Below are 18698 nucleotides of genomic sequence, written 5' to 3' on the forward strand. Positions count from 1 at the left end.
ATATCACATATCTCTATCTCAAACAAAATCTCAAAGGATTCTGGCCCCTTATAACTCCCAACAATTTCTTAACACATACGGAATTTCAAAGGATTATGGCCCCTTATGGCTCCCAATAGATATAATTTAATCAAATATGCACACATATCATTACATTATAGCAAATAAAGAGTAATTCAGCATGTATAAAAATTGTATAATTTTCTATAATGGTAGGCAACAGAAAATCCTAATAGGTAAATATACACACTTTTAAAAAATTGCCAAATTATTAATGACTATGTAAAATAATATTTCAAGACATTTATTATACTGCACTATTTTTTAATATAAATAATTTTTTATTCAATAAAAAACCCACAAAGTTAAAAACCCCCATTGTAAAATTTTTTAAAATATATTTAAAATGTGCATAGTCGTAATCTCTATAGCATATAAAAAGTTATGCGGTAAAAATTTTACCAATACAAAGTTATCCGTAAAATAAAATTTTAATTAAAAAAATTACTAAAAGTTATTCATTTTTAAAAATTGAGATTGGCATAATGTGATTTATCTCGACACAAACAAGTTTTCAAACTAGGCTGACGGACGAAAATGGCTTGAAATCGCCCAAAATATGATTTTAGATTTCTCTCTCCTCTCTTTTTTCCTCTAATTTCCCCCAAACCCTCTATGTTACGCATTTCCTTCAGGTTAGCCAAATGGAAAAATCAAAATAGATTTTTTAATAATAATGCATTAATGGATTAGGATATTATTAAAATATAAAAAATTTCTAATAATTTAATATAAAAATATTAATTTCATCCAAATTCTTTCATATCTTTAAATCCAAAAATTATAGAAAATATCCATAAATTAGCTAATCATGTCTGAAATATTCTGGTGAAACAGTTTTCAAAAATGATACTTGTACCGACAGTTATCAATTTCTCAAGAAATTTCACTAATGCCCAAAAGTTATGAAAAAATTAGGGTGGGTAAAACACTATACTATAAATATTATGACAAAGATAGTTTGTTATTTAGACTTATAAAGACTCATGAAATCATTATTAACTATTATAGATCAAAATTTTAGTAAAATTTTTTAAGGGTTTCACAATCTGCCCACCTTAAAAAAAATGTCATCCTTAATATTCCCAAATTAGAATAAGTGAGAATAAACCTGAATACAATTGCCTCAAATCAGATTCCTTCTTCCAAGTAGCCTCTTTGATTTCCTTTACTTATAATGCACATTGACCATATGAATATATTTGATTCCAATTTTTCTCACATCATATGCCAAAATTCTTTCGGGTTTTTTCCTATATTATAGATTCGGATGAAGCACAGCATCATCAATATATAATTTCTTCATAGAATTAGATTCCCACATTCTCAAAGAAAATACATGAAATATATTATGTATATCATACATATAATCATGTAATAATAACCTATAAGTAGAACCACCAATCCCCTTAATAATCTCAAAAGGTCTAATGTACCTTAGACTGAACTTGTTGATTCTCCAAAATCTGCAAAATCTACTGACACTATTCATAAGAATGACTTTGATAAAAATAATTTGCCAATCTGAAACTCACCCAACCTATGTTTCTGATTGTAGTACTTCTTCTACCTATCCTATGCATATTTCAACCTTTCTCTGATCAAAAGTTTCTTTGTATAATATCATCCATAAAAGCTGAAACTATTGTCTGTCTATCTTCCACCTCTATCAAAGTCAAATGAGTCATATATTTTTTATCGTACAGAGCTTCATAAAGAACCATACATATGTTGGATTGATAACTGTTGTTATATGCAAACTCTATCAATAGGTTATAATCCTCCCAACTATCCCCAAAATCTAAAACAGGCAGTCTCAAATGATCCTCCAATACATGAATAGTCATTTCAGATTGTCCGTTTTTTTTTTTTGGAAAATTCATACTGAAGTACAACTTCATATCCAGTCCCTGTTAAATTTCTCTTCATAATCTAGAAGTAAACTTATCATCCTAATCAGATACAATCACCTTCGGCACACCGTATAACCCGATAATATCTTTAACATAGATCCTATCCACTAGATATATATGTCGAATAAGAATGAAATGGGTAGATTTTGCCAGTCGATTGACAACAATCTAAACAGCATCATTCCTTGCCTTGATCTAGGAAAATCCATATCAAAATACATCGTTACATCTTACCCTTTCCACTCTGGAATAAGTAACAACTGCAGAAGACCTCCCAATCGCTGATGCTTTACCTTTACGAGCTAACAGGCCTCACACTTTGATACAAAATTTGTTATGTCCTTCTTTAATGCATGCCATCAAAATATGCCTTTCAAATCTTCATACATCTTGCTACTTCCTGGATGAATAGTATAATCTAAATAATGAGCCTCATGTATAATCTCCTGCCTCAAATCTCCAAAATTAGGAATCCAAAGTTTATCCTTACAAAAATAACACCAGAATTAAAAACTTGTAGTTCAAATTTCCTATCATATTTGATCTGATCAATCAACTTTAGATATTTTGCATCTAATTTCTTAGCTTCCCGAATCTTTTCTTTTAAAGAAGGTTGAATGATCACCTGAGTCACTATACTATAATCTCAATTAATATAAAAATCACCTTCAACTATAAGCTCTCTATATCTCTTATCAAATTATATTTAAAAGTGAGCTGCATATATGGCAATATAAAAAACTTCTAGCTCAGAGTGTTTGCCACCATATTTGTCTTATCAGGCTTATACTAATTAATCAGATCATAGTCCCTGATCAACTCAAGCCACCTTATTTGTCTCATATTCAGATTCTTTTTTGTGAATATGTACTTCAACCTCTAATGATCAGAAGAAATCTCACACCTAACACCGAACAAATAATGCCACCAAATCTTCAAAGCAAATGCAACAGCAGCCAACTCTAGATCATGCGCCGAATAGTTCCTTTCATATGGTTTCAACTGTTTGTAAGTATAAGCTATAACTCTATTGTAATGTGTCAAAATACAACCCAAACTTCTTAGTGAAGCATCACTGAACAATTAAAATCATTCTGTACCAGAGGGACGAGCCAACTGGAGTAGAAGTCAAATAATCCTTCAATCTCTAAAAACTAACATTGCACTCTAGTATCTAGATAAAAGCTACTAACTTCTGAGTTAGTTTCATCAGAGGTGTAGAAATTTAAGAGAACCCCTTCACAAATTTCATGTTATATCCAACTATACTCAAGAAATAGCGTATCTCAAATATAGTAGTAGGCCTAGGCTAATCAGTGTCTGCTTGATCTTTTTGGGGATCAACAAAGATACCATCACCACTCACCACGTGTCTCAGAAAAGAAATACTCCCCAGCTAAAACTCGCATTTGAAGAATGGCATATAATATATGCTACCTTAAAGTCTCCAATACAATCCTCAAACATCTTGCGTGATCTTCCTCAGAAGCATAATATATCAAAATGCTATCTATGAAAATAATCACAAATTGAACCAGATAATCTCTAAATACTCTGTTCATCAAATCTATAAAGATAATTGGTGCATTAGTTACCCCAAATGGTATGATAAAAAATTTATAGTATCTGTACTGAGTACTAAAGGTTATCTTCATCACATGAGCCTCTTTCACCTTCACCTAATAATAGTCATATCGTAAATCAATCTTTGAGAATATAGAAGATCCAGTAAGATGATTGAATAGATCATCAATCCATGGCTGTGGATACCTATTCGTGATAATGACTTTATTCAAGTCTCTATAATAAATACACATATGTATCATATCATCTACACATATGCATCATATCATCTTTTTCTTGACAAATAAAACACTACAGCAAATTCTGCTATTACCGGTGGCCTAGGCCGACGTTTGTTAGGCCGCCGGTAATAACGACGGTATAGCCAGCGGTTTAGCCGCCAGTTAATACTGGTGGCCTACCCGGCGATTATTCAAGTATAGGCCGCCGGAACTACCGGCGGTTATAACACCGCCGGGTTAACCGCCAGATTTAAAAATGACCGGCTGTATATCGGCGACTCGAACCGTCGGTGTTAAGTCATTTAATTATCGGCGGCTTGAACCACCGGAAAGCCTCCAGTAAAATCCCTAAAATCAGACAGCCCGAGCCTCCCATTTCATTTCATTTCCCGCGTTCTCTCTCTTCGGCCGCTGCTCCCCCGTCGCCTCCGCCAGCCTCGCATGACCTAGCGGCTTGACAACAGCCGCTGATGACTGATCTCCGGCACCGACCCCACACCGGCCGCCCTCGATCTACAACTGCAAGGCCGCCGACGAACACACCGGATGGAATCCGTGCGCGACACCACTACGAGGTGTGCTTTTTTATATATTTTTTGGTGCTTATATGTTATCACTAGACATTTGCAAGAGGTTGTACTCTAGTGTATGCTTTGTGATGATTATATTCTTCTTGTTGATAAGACTAGAGAGGGAGTTGAAGGTAAACTTGAATTATGGAGGTCAACCTTAGAGTCTAAAGGCTTTCGGTTGAATAGATCTAAAATTGAATATATTAAGTGTAGTTTTTAGTAATAATAGATATAGTGGGTGGATTGTGACTTTGAGTGATCAAGTCATTAATTAGAGTACATGTTCTAGATATACGTTGGAGTAGCTTTAGTGGAAGATATGATAGTCGATGATTTGGTCACATAAAATAACGCCTTTCCCATGACCCGGTTAGGAGAGTAGATGTATTATATTTAACCTATGTTAAGAAAGGTAGAGAATGACTTAATTGGTTAGAAAATATTAGAAATGACACTCTTAGATGGTTTGGTCACATTAAACGGAGGCCTTCCGATGACCGGTTAGGAAAGTTGAGGTATTAGATTTGGCTTATGTTAAGAAAAGTAGAGGTAAACCTTAAAAGACTTGATTAGAAAAATATTAGAAATGATCTTTCTTTATTAGATTTAGATGAGAATTTAACTTTAAACATGACACAAGGTGGTTTGCCCAAGTATTTTCCTAGCTTATTCGGTTGGATTACATCAAGGATCAGCCTTAAGTCCATATATTTTTTTGCTTTAGTCATGGATGTTCTCACTAGACATTTGCAAGAGGATGTACCTTAGTGCATGCTTTTTGCTGATGATATTCTTCTTGTTGATAAGACTAGAGAGGGAGTTGAAGGTAAAGTTGAATTATGAAGGTCAACTTTAGAGTCTAAAGGTTTTCGCTTGAGTAGATCTAAAATTGAATATATGGAGTGTAATTTTAGTGGAAATAGACATAGTGAGGGGATTGTGACTTTGGGCGATCAAGTCATTAATAAGATACACGTTTTAGATATCTTGGATCTTTAGTTCAGAGTGATGGTGAAATAAAAGGGGATATTATCAGCACAATTCAAGTTTGATGGCTGAAATGGAGGAATGAATCGGGCTTGTTATTATGTGATAGAATAGTCCCCCTCAAACTTTAGTAAAAATTTTATAAGATGGTGGCGAGATCTGCAATGCTTTATGGTGCCGTATCGTGGTCAATAAATTAAAGAGAAGGATGAGTGGCTTGACCCTTAGAGATAGGATACAAAGTGAGCATATATGTGATAAGGTTGGAGTAGGTCTAGTGGAAGGACGTTTGCTTCAACAGAATTCTAATAAATGTTTTCATAACTATGTAGGAGGACGTTTGCTTCAACGTCCAAATGACTATCCAAGAATAGAGATATTGGATGTATAACAGATTGTTGACGGGTCGAAAAGGATTGACGGATGAATTTATACAGGGAGTTGAAACTTTCAGTCAAGTTGCATCTCAACTGTCTTTCTTTGAGTTTGATAAAATGTTTAGATGTCCATGTTCGAAGCATAAAAACCAAGCATTCCTCAAGCCCGATGATGTGAAGCTTGATTTATATCGTAGGGGATTTCTTCTAAACAACTGGATTTGGACATCACATGGCGAGTACGAGCCACACAGAGATGCTCATGCCGGTTCATCTACAGCTTATAAAATATTTGATGAAGATCAAATGAGTAGATCCTATGAAGAACTTATTTTTGATGTAGCAGGTCCTAATTTAAGGGCTAGTATGGAAGAGCCACCAAATGCAAAAACCAAAAAATTCTTTGAGTTATTATATGCAGCTCAAAAACCAATTTGGGACGGTTGCAGTACTCATTCAGAATTATCCATTACAGTGATGATGCTAAGCATTAAAACTGAGTATAATATTCCTCGTGATTGTTTCAATGACTTTATTGGTCTTCTCAAAACTAATCCAACGAATAATTTAATTCCATCGGACTTGTACCGAACGAAGAAATTAGTATCCAAGTTGGGTCTTACTGGTACAAAATTGATTGTTGTATCAATGGATGTATGTTATACTACAAGAATGATGCAGCAGAAGTTTATTGTCGCACCTGCAATGCTCCTCGGTTTAAGCCAAACCCGGGAAAATAATGTCATCAGAAGAAAGATGTTTCATATTTTTGTTTAGTTTATTTATCAATCATTTTAAGACTTCAGCGACTCTATGCATCAATGAGTTCAGCAGGTCATATGAGATGGCATAAGGAGAAAATAGCAAAAAGTTTTATTCTTTCTCATCCATCAGATGCTGAAGCGTAAAAATATTTTGATTGAGTGCATGCTTCATTTGTTGCTGAACCCGCAATATAAGATTGAGATTATGTGCCGATGGTTTTATCCCATATAATCAAACAGCTACATCATACTCTTATTGGTCAGTTATATTAACACCATACAACATTCCACCAGAGATGTGTATGACTACTCCGTACATGTTCTTAACTCTTATAATACCTGGATCACATAATCCAAAAGCAAAAACCATTAATTGATGACCTCAAATTATTATGGGAAGAATGAGTACTCACATATGACATATCAACAAAATAAAATTTTTTCCTTCGAGCTACATTATTGTGGACCATTGGTGATTTTTCAGCTTATGGTATATTATCTGGTTGGAGCACAAGAGGAAAATTAGCATGTCCTTACTGCATAGAAAATAGTAAAGCTTTCACACTTAAACATGGAGGAAAAAATATTTGATTTGATTGTCATCGTATGTTTCTACCTGCTAATCATTAGTTTCGAAAGAATAAAGAAGTATTCGTTAAAAACAGAATTGAGCGGTCATCTCCTCCACCTAGATTAAGTGGTGATGATGTACTACAGAGACTTTCTGACATTCCAATAATTCTAGATTTTCCAATGCTATCAGAGTCTAAATATCCGGGATATGGTGTTGAACATAATTGGATTAAAAAAAATATTTTCTAGATATTACCATATTGGAGAACTAATTTAATAAGACATAATCTGGATGTTATGCACATTAAGAAGAACTTCCTGGATAATATTTTTAATACAATTATGGATGTTAAAAGTAAGAGTAAAGATAATGTCAAAGCAATGATGGACATTAAAGAGTACTGCCGGCAAAAAAAATTAGAGTTAGTAACAACAACCGATGGTAAAATAATGAAGCCCAAAGCACCGTATTCTTTCACATTAGAGCAAAAAAGATTAATATGTCAGTGGTTTAAAAATACCTGATGGTTATGGATCAAATATAAGCTGATGTGTTGACATGAAATCTATAAGGTTATTTGGACTAAAAAGTCATGATTATCACATAATTATGGAGGCTCTTCTTCCGATCATAGTATGCATGTTACCCGATTACATATCAAATATGTTGACTGAGCTTAGCATTTTCTGCAAAGACATATGTTCATCTAAACTTAGCGAAAATGCTTTACGGAGGAGCGATGATAACATACCAATCATCCTCTGTAAGTTAGAAAAAATATTTCCCCCAGGTTTTTTTGATTCTATGGAACATCTTCCAGTCCATCTACCTTACGAAGCTAGAGTTGGTGAACCTGTACAATATCGTTGGATGTATCCTTTCAAGAGGTAAAATATTTTTTTATTAAGTCTCCAATATTTTTGAATAAGTTGAGATAACAAATTTTTATTAACTTGATAATTGTAATTGTTTAATAGATATTTGAATAAGTTGAAGAAATATGTTAAGAATAAAACACGACCAGAATGATAGATATGTGAAGCATATTTATTTCAAGAAACCACTCACTTTTGCTCCTACTACTTCGAGCCCCATGTAAGGAGTACAAGAACAAAGATTGATCGTAACATGGATTTCGATGTAGAAAGAATTCACTACATGGTTTAAAAATACATTATATTTTGAATAATTTGTCTTAATTAGTCAGTACTGCATGCAATAAATATGCTAATAATAGCATCTTGTTCATTTAAAGGTACACACTAAAGACAAAGATTCACAGTATCAAGGGCTATTTGAGTTAGCTTGGAGACTAAATAGATTAATTAAATGTTATCAAATAATTTTTGTCAATGGTTATAAATTCCAAACAAAAAATTGGTGTGAAGGTAGGAAGAAAGAAAATTCTGACGTATGTGTAAGAGGGAACATTCATACAGGGGATGATTCTGAATACTAAGGGGTATTACAAGAAATATTAGAGGTGAAATATCCCGGTCACAAGAATATTGTGTATCTCTTCAATTGTGAATGGTTTGATCCAGTATAAAATAGAGGCATAAGAGTACATCTAATTTACGGTATAATAGAAGTAAAGTAGGGTAGGAGATATGTAAAGTTTGACTCATTCATCATTGCTAGTCAGGCAAGTCAAGTCTATTATGCTAACTATCCAAGCAGATTACGAGGCAAACAGGATTGGTTGGTAGTTATAAAGACAAAAACATGAGGAGTAATTAAAAAAATCACTTCAATACCATCAGCACATCAAGAAGAGTTTATGTCAAATTTAAAAAATCTTACAATCAATATGGATGACCAAATTTGAATTAATGAGAGCGAGTTACAGTTAGAAGAGGTAGATTTAACCATAGAGGAAAGACATGATGAATATGATAGTGTTGAAAATGTATCATCATATGAAAGTGAATCAACAAATGATGAGTTAACATAAGGTAAATTTAATTTCTTTGTTACTTCACTACATTTATTTTATTATTACTGCACTGCATTATTTTATTGTTACTTCTGCATTATTTTATATTATATTTTTGTTATAACTCATGTTTCTAATATTTCTTATTTTTTTCTGTGTAGATGGCTTCAGGTGAAGAGCCTGATAGAAGATTGATCAAAAATATTTTTAATAGGCGCATCAAGAAGATCGCTACAGTTGGACCACCTAGGCCAGTACGTACTGAGGGGACCACTTCATCTCAGCCTGCTACATAGTCTCAACCTACTACACATACTCAGCCTACCACTCAGCCTTTACCCACTCCTGGAACCAGTAGCCCGCAGTTCTACTCACCAGACCCCCTGATTTCCTTCACCAGATCTCATGCAGAGTACTCCTTTCTACCCATACTATCCACCCCCACCTTATGCTAGTGCCCCTCCTACTTATTCATATCCACCATATGTTCCATCATACTATCCCCCACCACCACCCCCTCAGCCTGCTACAGGTGGACCTTCGACACTAGCTGCACCAGAGCAGGCAACGGATGGTCGAATGTTGATAGCACCCGATGGTGACACGTACGTACATTCTCTTTTATTTAAGCTAACAAACATATTTATTTTATAGTATATATTTTTCTCACATAACCTTATTTTTTTAGATTCTACCCATCAAAATAACCGACACATAAAATATGGGACATCATATAGAGCAGGTTTGACGCTCCTTATATTTCTTGAAAGAAAGTCCCAAAAGAAGTCCGGGAAATGTGATTTAGAGAGTTTGATGTATTTTTATTTAAATGATTTAATCTTTTTTACTTAAGCTAACAAACATATATAATTTATATTGTATGTTTTTGAATGCAAAAAGATTTTTGTTGGCTTCCCCAGCATAATGATAAAATTAAAAAGAATTTTGAGAAGCGTGGGTCCACTCAGATGCGCGACATATTCACAGTCATTAGAAAGACTAACGAGCGACCATTGTGGATTGGAGAGACTATATGGGCTGAGTTGAACACTACTTGGGGCAGCGTAGAGTATAGTAGGAGGGATCAAAATCGATAGAACAGAGCTTCTAATGTTGGGGGCTTGGGTAGTTCCCTTCATACTGGCGGCTCCATTTCACATACTGAGCACACGCGATATTTGGTATTGAATTTTAAAAGTTTTTTAAAATTTTTCTTTAATAGAAATATTAGTAGAATTCTCTTACAGAAAGAGATGATGGGTAGAGAACCAACTCATGTGGAATTGTATAGTCACACTCATAAGCGACAGGAGGATTAACAATGGATTGATAAGCGAGCAAGAAAAGCATATATAAGTATATGTGTTTAATAATTTCTATTTTTAGTCTCAATTATATAAATATATATATTATACTTTCACAGGAGGAGTATACACGGCTTCGAGAGAGTCAGCCCGTAGCAAGTGAGGTTCTTCTGGCGGCTCTGTGGAGTATTCTGAGTACCGCATCTGGTCGCAAGCCGTTGGAGGAATGCAACATGACAGGATTTATGGTTTAGGTTCGCAAGCTCAGGCATACGAGGGGATGACCTCTACTGGATCCAGCTTCGCAGCCAGTTCACATGAGTCCTTACATAGTCAACAAATCAGTGCCCTTCAAGCGGAGCAAGAACAAGTAAGGAAATCGCAAGCTGATTGGCAAGTTCAGTTTCAAGCACAGATACAAAATGCAGATGCATGAGCAACACAATCAATTGTTGGATGAAATGCGCAAAATGAGTTAGCAGTTGAGTGGAAAAGAGGTAGCTCCAGCTAAGTCCACGGATTCAGAGTAGTTTATTTTTTTCAATGTCATATGAACCTATTTAATTTTTAAAATCTGTGTTATTGAGAGATCTGTGATATTTTTAATATTAGTTGGTTGATGGTATTGAATAATCTGTGTTAATGGACATTTATGTCTTTAAGTATTTGTTGAAGTTCTTAAGATCTGTGATGTGTAGATCTATGTTGTGGAACTATTATTATATGTATTTGTGTATGTTTGTAGGTGTCGAAATCTGATTGTTGAATGGGAATGCAATTTTTTTGTCATTGTGAAAGGTTTCCGGTGAATTTGGCATCGATAATTCACCGGAAATGACGATACAATGAATTTTTGTATCATTTCCGACCTTTTTTATCCGCCGACATTACCGGCGAATAACGCGCCGATAACAAGCTGTAGCTTTAGTTACGGCGTACATTACGTCGTTTTATCCGCCAGCTTTTCCGGCGGATACAAATGTCGTAAATTCCAACGCATATAAAGCCGGAATAATCCAGTAATAACCGCCATTTGGTTAACATAATTTTCACTGGTAATGTGTAGGAAAGTGCACCGGAACGAGTTCCGGCATCTAATATAAGTCAGAAGACTTTTTCTGACGCGCGCCAAAAGCCAAACCGGCGTATGAAATTTTGACGGAAATGCGTCAGAAACAGAGGATTTCTATCGTATTTTATGTATTACCAGCGGATTTTGTCCGCCGGTAATACCGGGTTTTCCTATAGTGAATGAAGGTGGTAAGATTATATTAGATTTTTCTTTAGCTTATGATTTCCTAATAGCTAATACCTTATTTAAGAAAAGATATGAGCATCTTATCACTTATAAAAATGGATATAATAAAACGAAGATTGATTATTTTCTTATAAGAAAATTAAATCATTTAGATTGCATAGATTGTAAAGTTATTCCGAGTGAAAATTTATGTTCCCAACATCGATTATTAGTTTTGGACTCTAAGATAAAGAGTCAAATAATAAAAAATAAAGTAAAACGATTTTCTAGGATTAGATGGGGACATTTAAAGAATATTAACAAAAGTATTTTTTAGAGTAAGATTTTAGATCTTAAGATTCTGTCTGTGCATGAGGATATCAATATTATGTGGGAAAAAGTGACTTGTGATATTAAGAATATTACAAAATATGTGTTTGAAGTCTCGAAAGAAAAAGCTCTTAATAATAAAAATAGTTGGTGGTGGAATCTAAATGTGTAAGAAAAATTAAAAAAATAAGAAGATTTGTTATAAAAATTAGTTTAGATGTAAAAATTTTGATAATTGGGAAAGCTATAAAGAGGCTAGTAAAAAATCTAAGAAAGTTATTTGAGACATAAAGAGCTTAGCTTTTAATGATTTATATAAAAGATTAGACACTAAGAAAGTTCAAGTGAAGTGTATTAAGGATGAAAATCAAAAAGTACTTTTCTTAGAAGATAATATTCAACAAAGGTGGATGAGATATTTTGCTAAACTTTTTAATGAAGAATGTAAAAATATGATTGACTTTAAGGACTTTATCACCTTAAATGAAAATAAAGACTTTTGTTTTTATCAACGTATAAGTAAAATCGAAGTTAGAGAGGCTTTATAGAAAATGAAGTGTGGAAAAGTTATTGGACCTGATGATATTCCAATAGAGATGTGGAAATGCTTAGGAGATGAAGGAATTTCTTGGCTTACTAAACTTTTTAATACTATTTTGAAGACTAAAAAATGTCAGATCAGTGGAGAATGAGTGTGTTAATTTTTTTTATGAATAAACGTAATGCACATGAGTGTGTGAATTATTGAGAAATTAAGTTAATGTGTCATAATTAAAACTATGGGAGCAAGTTTTGGCGCATAGGTTGTGACGTGATACTAATGTTGCCGGGTAGGTCTACTATGGAAGCCATACATTTATTGAGAGGTTTGATGGAGAAATATATAGAGAATAAGGATGATCTTCATATGATATTTATTGATTTAGAGAAAGCATATGATAAAGTTTCAAGAGAAGTGTTCTAGAGAGTTCTTGAAAAGAAAGGAGTTAATAATGCTTATATTCAATTCATTAAAGATATGTATGCTGGAGCTATTTACTTGTGTTCAAACACAAGGTGGTTTGACCAAGTATTTTCCTATTTCGGTTGGATTACATCAAGGATCAGCCTTAAGTCCATATCTTTTTGCTCTAGTCATGGATGTTCTCACTAGACATTTGCAAGAGGATGTACCTTGGTGTATGCTTTTTGCTGATGATATTCTTCTTGTTGATAAGACTAGAGAGGGAGTTGAAGGTAAACTTGAATTATGGAGGTCAACTTTGGAGTCTAAAGGTTTTCTCTTGAGTAGATCTAAAACTGAATATATGGAGTGTAATTTTAGTAGCAATAGACCTAGTGAGGGGATTGTGACTTTGGGCGATCAAGTCAATAATATAGAGTACACGTTTTAGATATCTTGGATCTATTGTTAAGAGTGATGGTGAAATTAATGGGGATATTATCAGCAGAATTCAAGTTGGATGGTTGAAGTGGAGGAATGCATCGGGCTTATTGTGCGATAGAAAGTCCTCCTCAAACTTAAGGGAAAATTCTATAAGATGGCGGTGAGACCTACAATGCTTTATGGTGCTGAATGTTGGACATTAAAAGAGAAGCATAATACTAAGTTAAGTGTTGCAGAGATGAGGATGCTTAGGTGGATGAGTGATTTGACCCTTAGAGATTGGATACGAAATGAGCATATACGTGAAAAGGTTGGAGTAGCTCCAGTGGAAGATAAGATTAGAGAGTTGTCTTAGATTGTTTGGTCACATTAAATGGAGGTCATCCGATGACTCGGTTATGAAAGTTGAGGTATTAGATTTGACTTATGTTAAGAAAGGTAGAGGTAGACCTAAAAAGACTTAGTTATAAAATATTAGAAATGATCTTTCTTTATTAGATTTAAATGAGAATTTGACTTTTAACCAAACACAATGGCGAAAAAGGATTCATATAGCCGACCCCACGTAGTGAGACAAAGGCTTGATATTGTTGTTGTTGTTGTTGTAAATATTTTTGTAAAACAAAGCTATTTTAAAAATCAATAAGAAACTATCTCAAATAAAGCTTGAGGTAGGTTTGAGGAATTCATCAAGTTTTATCATATTGTAAGGCTTAAGCTAGTAAATATGTATCAAATTTATTAACTTTTGTCATATCTATAAATTTTAGACAATTGAAAGAGTTTGTCTTAAAAGTTTTTTGGTGGTTAACATTTCATAATCAAATTTTTCTGATATTATTATTTCTTTGATATTGCTATCATTGCATACATGATTTGTTTGTCCTACTTACTAATCTTTCAGGCCCACAAGTTCACTGCAACACAAAATAGCTCAATTTTGTGTAATTAACATAGCATTTCATTATCAAAGAAATTTGAAATATAAATATAAAACAACTCGAGAGATAATTTAGCGCCTCTAAAATAGGAGGTAAGGTTTTTCATTTTTTGACCATATAACCTAACATATCATGTGTACTGTGGGGCGTCACTTCTAAAAATTATTTAGAAGTTGTTATTTTTAGAGGCGCTAAATTATCTCTCGAGTTGTTTTAGATTTATATTTCAATTTTCTCTGATAATGAAATGCTATGTTATATCCATTTCAAAGCCTTTTACACAAGTTCACTGCCACAGTACCACAATGGAGAAAAAATGTCTATAGAACAAAGAAGAAAGAAGCAACAAGTACACATGATTAAGACTTCATTTGAGATAGTTTTGTTATTACTTTCTAAAGCAGCTTTTTAATATAAAAAATTTTTGATACTAAAAAATTGTTTTAAAAAGCAATAAGAAAGCTGTCATGCTCTAAAGTTTGAAACCAACCTTGCTATATGACAACCTAAAACAAACCAAGTCACTGAAAATATTATAGAAGCAAGCATAATATAAATCTATATGGCTATTAACGCCTCGTTTGGGATGGCTTTCTTAGTGCTTAATAAAGCAATTTTCAAGTACAAAAACTTTTTGAACTATAATTTTTTGTACTAGAAAATTACTTTTGAAAGCATTACAAAAACTGCCCCAAACGAAACTTAAATCTACTTCAAAAAGATGCAAGAATGCAATTCTGTTTTGGCAAGAAAATTTTCTTGAACTTCATTCTAAGCATCTTGCGTTTAACAAACAACAATGTATAGGGAGTATGGCAACAGAGAATCAAAAGAATGCATTAAGTTGGAAGCACATCAAACAAAACCTCATCATTGGCGATCAACCTAAACAGCAAGAAAATGACAAGGAAAATCATGGAAATGCTACAAATTTGACCAAGTGGAGCTTTAATTACAATGATCTTCCTCAGATTCTTCAGAGTTTGCTTATTTTCACCTTCTTTAAGGCCTCTCCTGATGCAAGCTTGCATAGAATTTGATGCCAAGGCACTGCTATCATATGATGGTAATTCAAGACCTCTCAGAAGCCCATCTTGAATCTGATGTTCCTTGCTCATCTTTAGGTAGTCAGAATTTTCCCTCCGATGTAACAGGTTACTATAATCAATCTGATTTGGTAGTATATAATCCTCATCTCTGGAAGATTGGCATCGAAGCGTGTAAAAATCTGGCCTATCAAGGTTTTTAACAGTAGAGTTGCTACAGCTGTGACGGGAGGGAATTAATCTTCTAGAGGTTGAGGTCATCCTCACATCACCAATAGAAAAAGATCTCTGAAAATTAAAAAAAAAAACAAAAATAAGAAAACATTTAAAAACTAGCATTATTGATATCATGGTTGAATTAAAACGATAATAATATTATTATCATCTATATTTTTCAGCAGAAACATTATAATGATTGAAACAATAACCACTACTTATGAGAAAATTTGAAAATACTTTAAATGGATGTTTGAGGGAAAATTTGAAGGGATTTTTACATACATAACACTGAAAACTATTGAAAATATATATTTAACATCTAAACTTATATATTTACTGATATACCATCTAAAATCCCTCTTTTAATTAATTCTAAATTTCCGTTTAAACCTTCCATCAAAAATCACTATCAATAATTGTCTTCCCCATCAATGGCATCCTTTCACAGTGAATGCAAGTATCCCTTCGCTTCAATGGAGTGGTAGAATAGAAGGAAAATGGGATTTAAGGTGGTATATTAGTAAATATAAAAGTTTAGGTGTTACATATGTATTTTGAATAGTTTTAGATGTTATGCATGTAAAAATCCCAAAATTTAAATGATAGAGTACTTGCAGTAGTGTAGTAGATTTTGTTGAGTTTACAATGTGGTAGAAGCAGAAAATGTGGATGCATTGTTGTAAGATATCCATCATTGTCCAAGAATAAAAATCAAAGCTGAGATGCTTGACACAAACTACCTTTGTATTAGTGCAAGAAGATTCAGCTAACAGATTTGTGGAATTGAGATTCGAAGATTGGATTGATGTTTTGTAACCTGGACTTTCTTCATTTAGCTCACAGTTCCTACAATGCTCAAAATAAACCATTGAAGTGTTTCCATACAAATCGACCTTTTCAAAGAGCCCATCTTTCTCTGTTCCATTCTTGCTATCAATATTAGTATTCCCCGTTGTCTTATCAGCATGCCTCATACCTTGAATATTACAGGATGACCGTCCACTTGACATGGCTGAACAAACAAAACTGTCATAAATGAGAGGCTGCAAATCATGAGAAGGCGGTTCAGAAGAAACATGATTGAAAAATCCATATTCTGCAGCAGTCCATGATGCCTTCTCTTCACATTCCCCATGCAAATCTGTAACTGTTATTGGATCTGAATCTAGCTTATTTCGGAGCCCTCTCGGAGCTGCAATGATTTTTGCAGTTTGCAATGCCTCAAAAGCTGCATCTTGAACACAAGGGAACTGATCATATTGGCACTTTTCCATGAATTCAATGATGCTTTCAATCTCGGAGAAGAAGCTTCTTGCATCAACACACTTCATTAAGAAATCAATCATTCGAATTACTGAAAGACATTTTTGAGAAGTATTATCTTCAAAACGGCTGGACAGAATCTTGAAGCCGGACCTTATGATAGACCTTACATAAGCCTCAAGTACCCAAGCGTTATGCTTTGCCAGGGCCATCACTAAACCAATGTGGGAGTTTGTTTGAGTTGGAACCTTCTCAAGCGCCCCAGTTACTTTTAAACAGACTTCATTCACAATTTCATTAGATGCAAATCGCCAAACATCCAAATTAACAAGACCATTCAAGCATACAGCAGCACCTGAGGAAGTATTTCCTTCAAAACTCATCAATGCATCAGAGAGGGGCTTGCAAAGGGACTGAATTATCTGCATATTCTCTCTATCTGGAGCCCAAGGATCAATCCCATAAAGTGCCATTGCAGAAACCACTTTAGAGCAAGATTCGAATGATTCCACACATGAAGACAAGGTCCTCAATATAACAGACATAATTTTTCCAATGTTTGGGGTGATTTTTTGACCATGCAATCTTGCGAGCATTTCAAACACCAATATGGCATTATCTTCACATGAATCACTAACATCAATTGCTTCGGAGACTGTAGCAATAAAGCCAGGTATCATCTGAGGATCCAGGTCTTTGGCATAAGCTTCCAGGTTCTTCAAGGAAACTCTGTGGTTGTCTGGGTCTCCATCAAGCATTTGCAACTCTCTTTGGAGTACTGGAATCAGGCTGGCACTCATGCTTACTAGTTTAAAGAGAGAAGAAGTTAAACATATAGAATTTATGTGGGTAAATTTGTGATACGCCCTGGAGACAAAAAAATCAAACACGCGATGGAAATACTGCAGAAATATGAATATAGGTGGCTTATTTTTTACTATAACTTCAATAAGAAAGCAAGATACATGTGATATACAATTTGAGAGGTAGATCGGCTCTCCCAAACCACCTAGACGCTGCTAACTCACAAAAAGAAAACTACAGCAACTCTCTAATCAAATTATGAATAAAACAAAACAAACCATAAACTTAGCCTGAAATAAGCTCATCCTACTTCCCTTCGAAATCAACCTCCCTTTCCTAATATATTTACATCTCCAATTTGAATTTCAATTAGGAAATCCTTCATAATTAATCTCTTCCTAAATCAACCCCCATTTCCTAATATATTTTTCTCTCCAATTTAAATTTCAATTAGAAAATCCTTCCTAATTAATCCCTTAATTCCTCTTCTCACATAATGAATTAATGTTTTACTAGGTCCCATAGAAGGAGCTGAAATCTGTCCAGGTTCAAGCCCCCCTTGGTTCGTCCCTCCCTGGTTCGGGATTTACTGGACCTCCCTGACTACAAACCCACTTTCAAGATTAATTATTAATACATCGCTCAAAAACCACTTGCTTAAGCGCAAATCTCAAGGCAATACTCAAATGGGAAATTTTTTAAATTATATTCAGGACCAATGTTGTAAATACTGCACCAAACAATAAACCGAAAGGAGAGCTTCATAGTTTGATTGTTCAATAGTGTCAAATCGAGGTCAAAATGGATGATGTAATAAATACTAATTTTATTTAATTATAGCATAATTTACATAGTAATGATGCAATCATATAAAAAATATGACCGAAAATTAAACAAAATAAATAATCATGACATATGAATTAATACATTTTTTTAATTGAAGATATAAAGTATTAAGTAACTACCTGTTCTTCATAAATTCACATTTATTTTTTGACGACCAATTACTCTTTCTCTAGTAGGTGAAACTGTTAAAAATGAAATGAAAAAAAAAATTAATTAAATGATATGTAATGCAAGTAACATAAGATGAAATATAATAATCAAACTACAAGTACACTATAAAAATTTTTAATACATGAAATCACAAATCCATAATATCGAGAAAAAAAAAGTAAT

At 33.8% G+C, this 18698-nt stretch overlaps 1 protein-coding gene across 1 annotated transcript; it reads right to left on the reverse strand.

Moving 5' to 3' along the window:
• Nucleotides 1-14972: 14972 nt before the first annotated feature.
• LOC110106928 (protein SINE1) lies at nt 14973-17512 on the reverse strand. Its single transcript, XM_028693415.1, has 2 exons — nt 16193-17512; nt 14973-15521 (listed from the first exon to the last, which is right to left on the reverse strand). The coding sequence occupies exons 1-2, from the start codon at nt 17471-17473 to the stop codon at nt 15027-15029; spliced, it is 1776 nt and encodes a 591-aa protein (XP_028549248.1). The 5' UTR covers nt 17474-17512; the 3' UTR covers nt 14973-15026.
• Between the last annotated feature and the right edge of the window lie 1186 nt (nt 17513-18698).

This window comes from Dendrobium catenatum, unplaced genomic scaffold, assembly GCF_001605985.2.
Source record: "Dendrobium catenatum unplaced genomic scaffold, ASM160598v2 fragScaff_scaffold_273, whole genome shotgun sequence".
NCBI lineage: Eukaryota > Viridiplantae > Streptophyta > Magnoliopsida > Asparagales > Orchidaceae > Dendrobium > Dendrobium catenatum.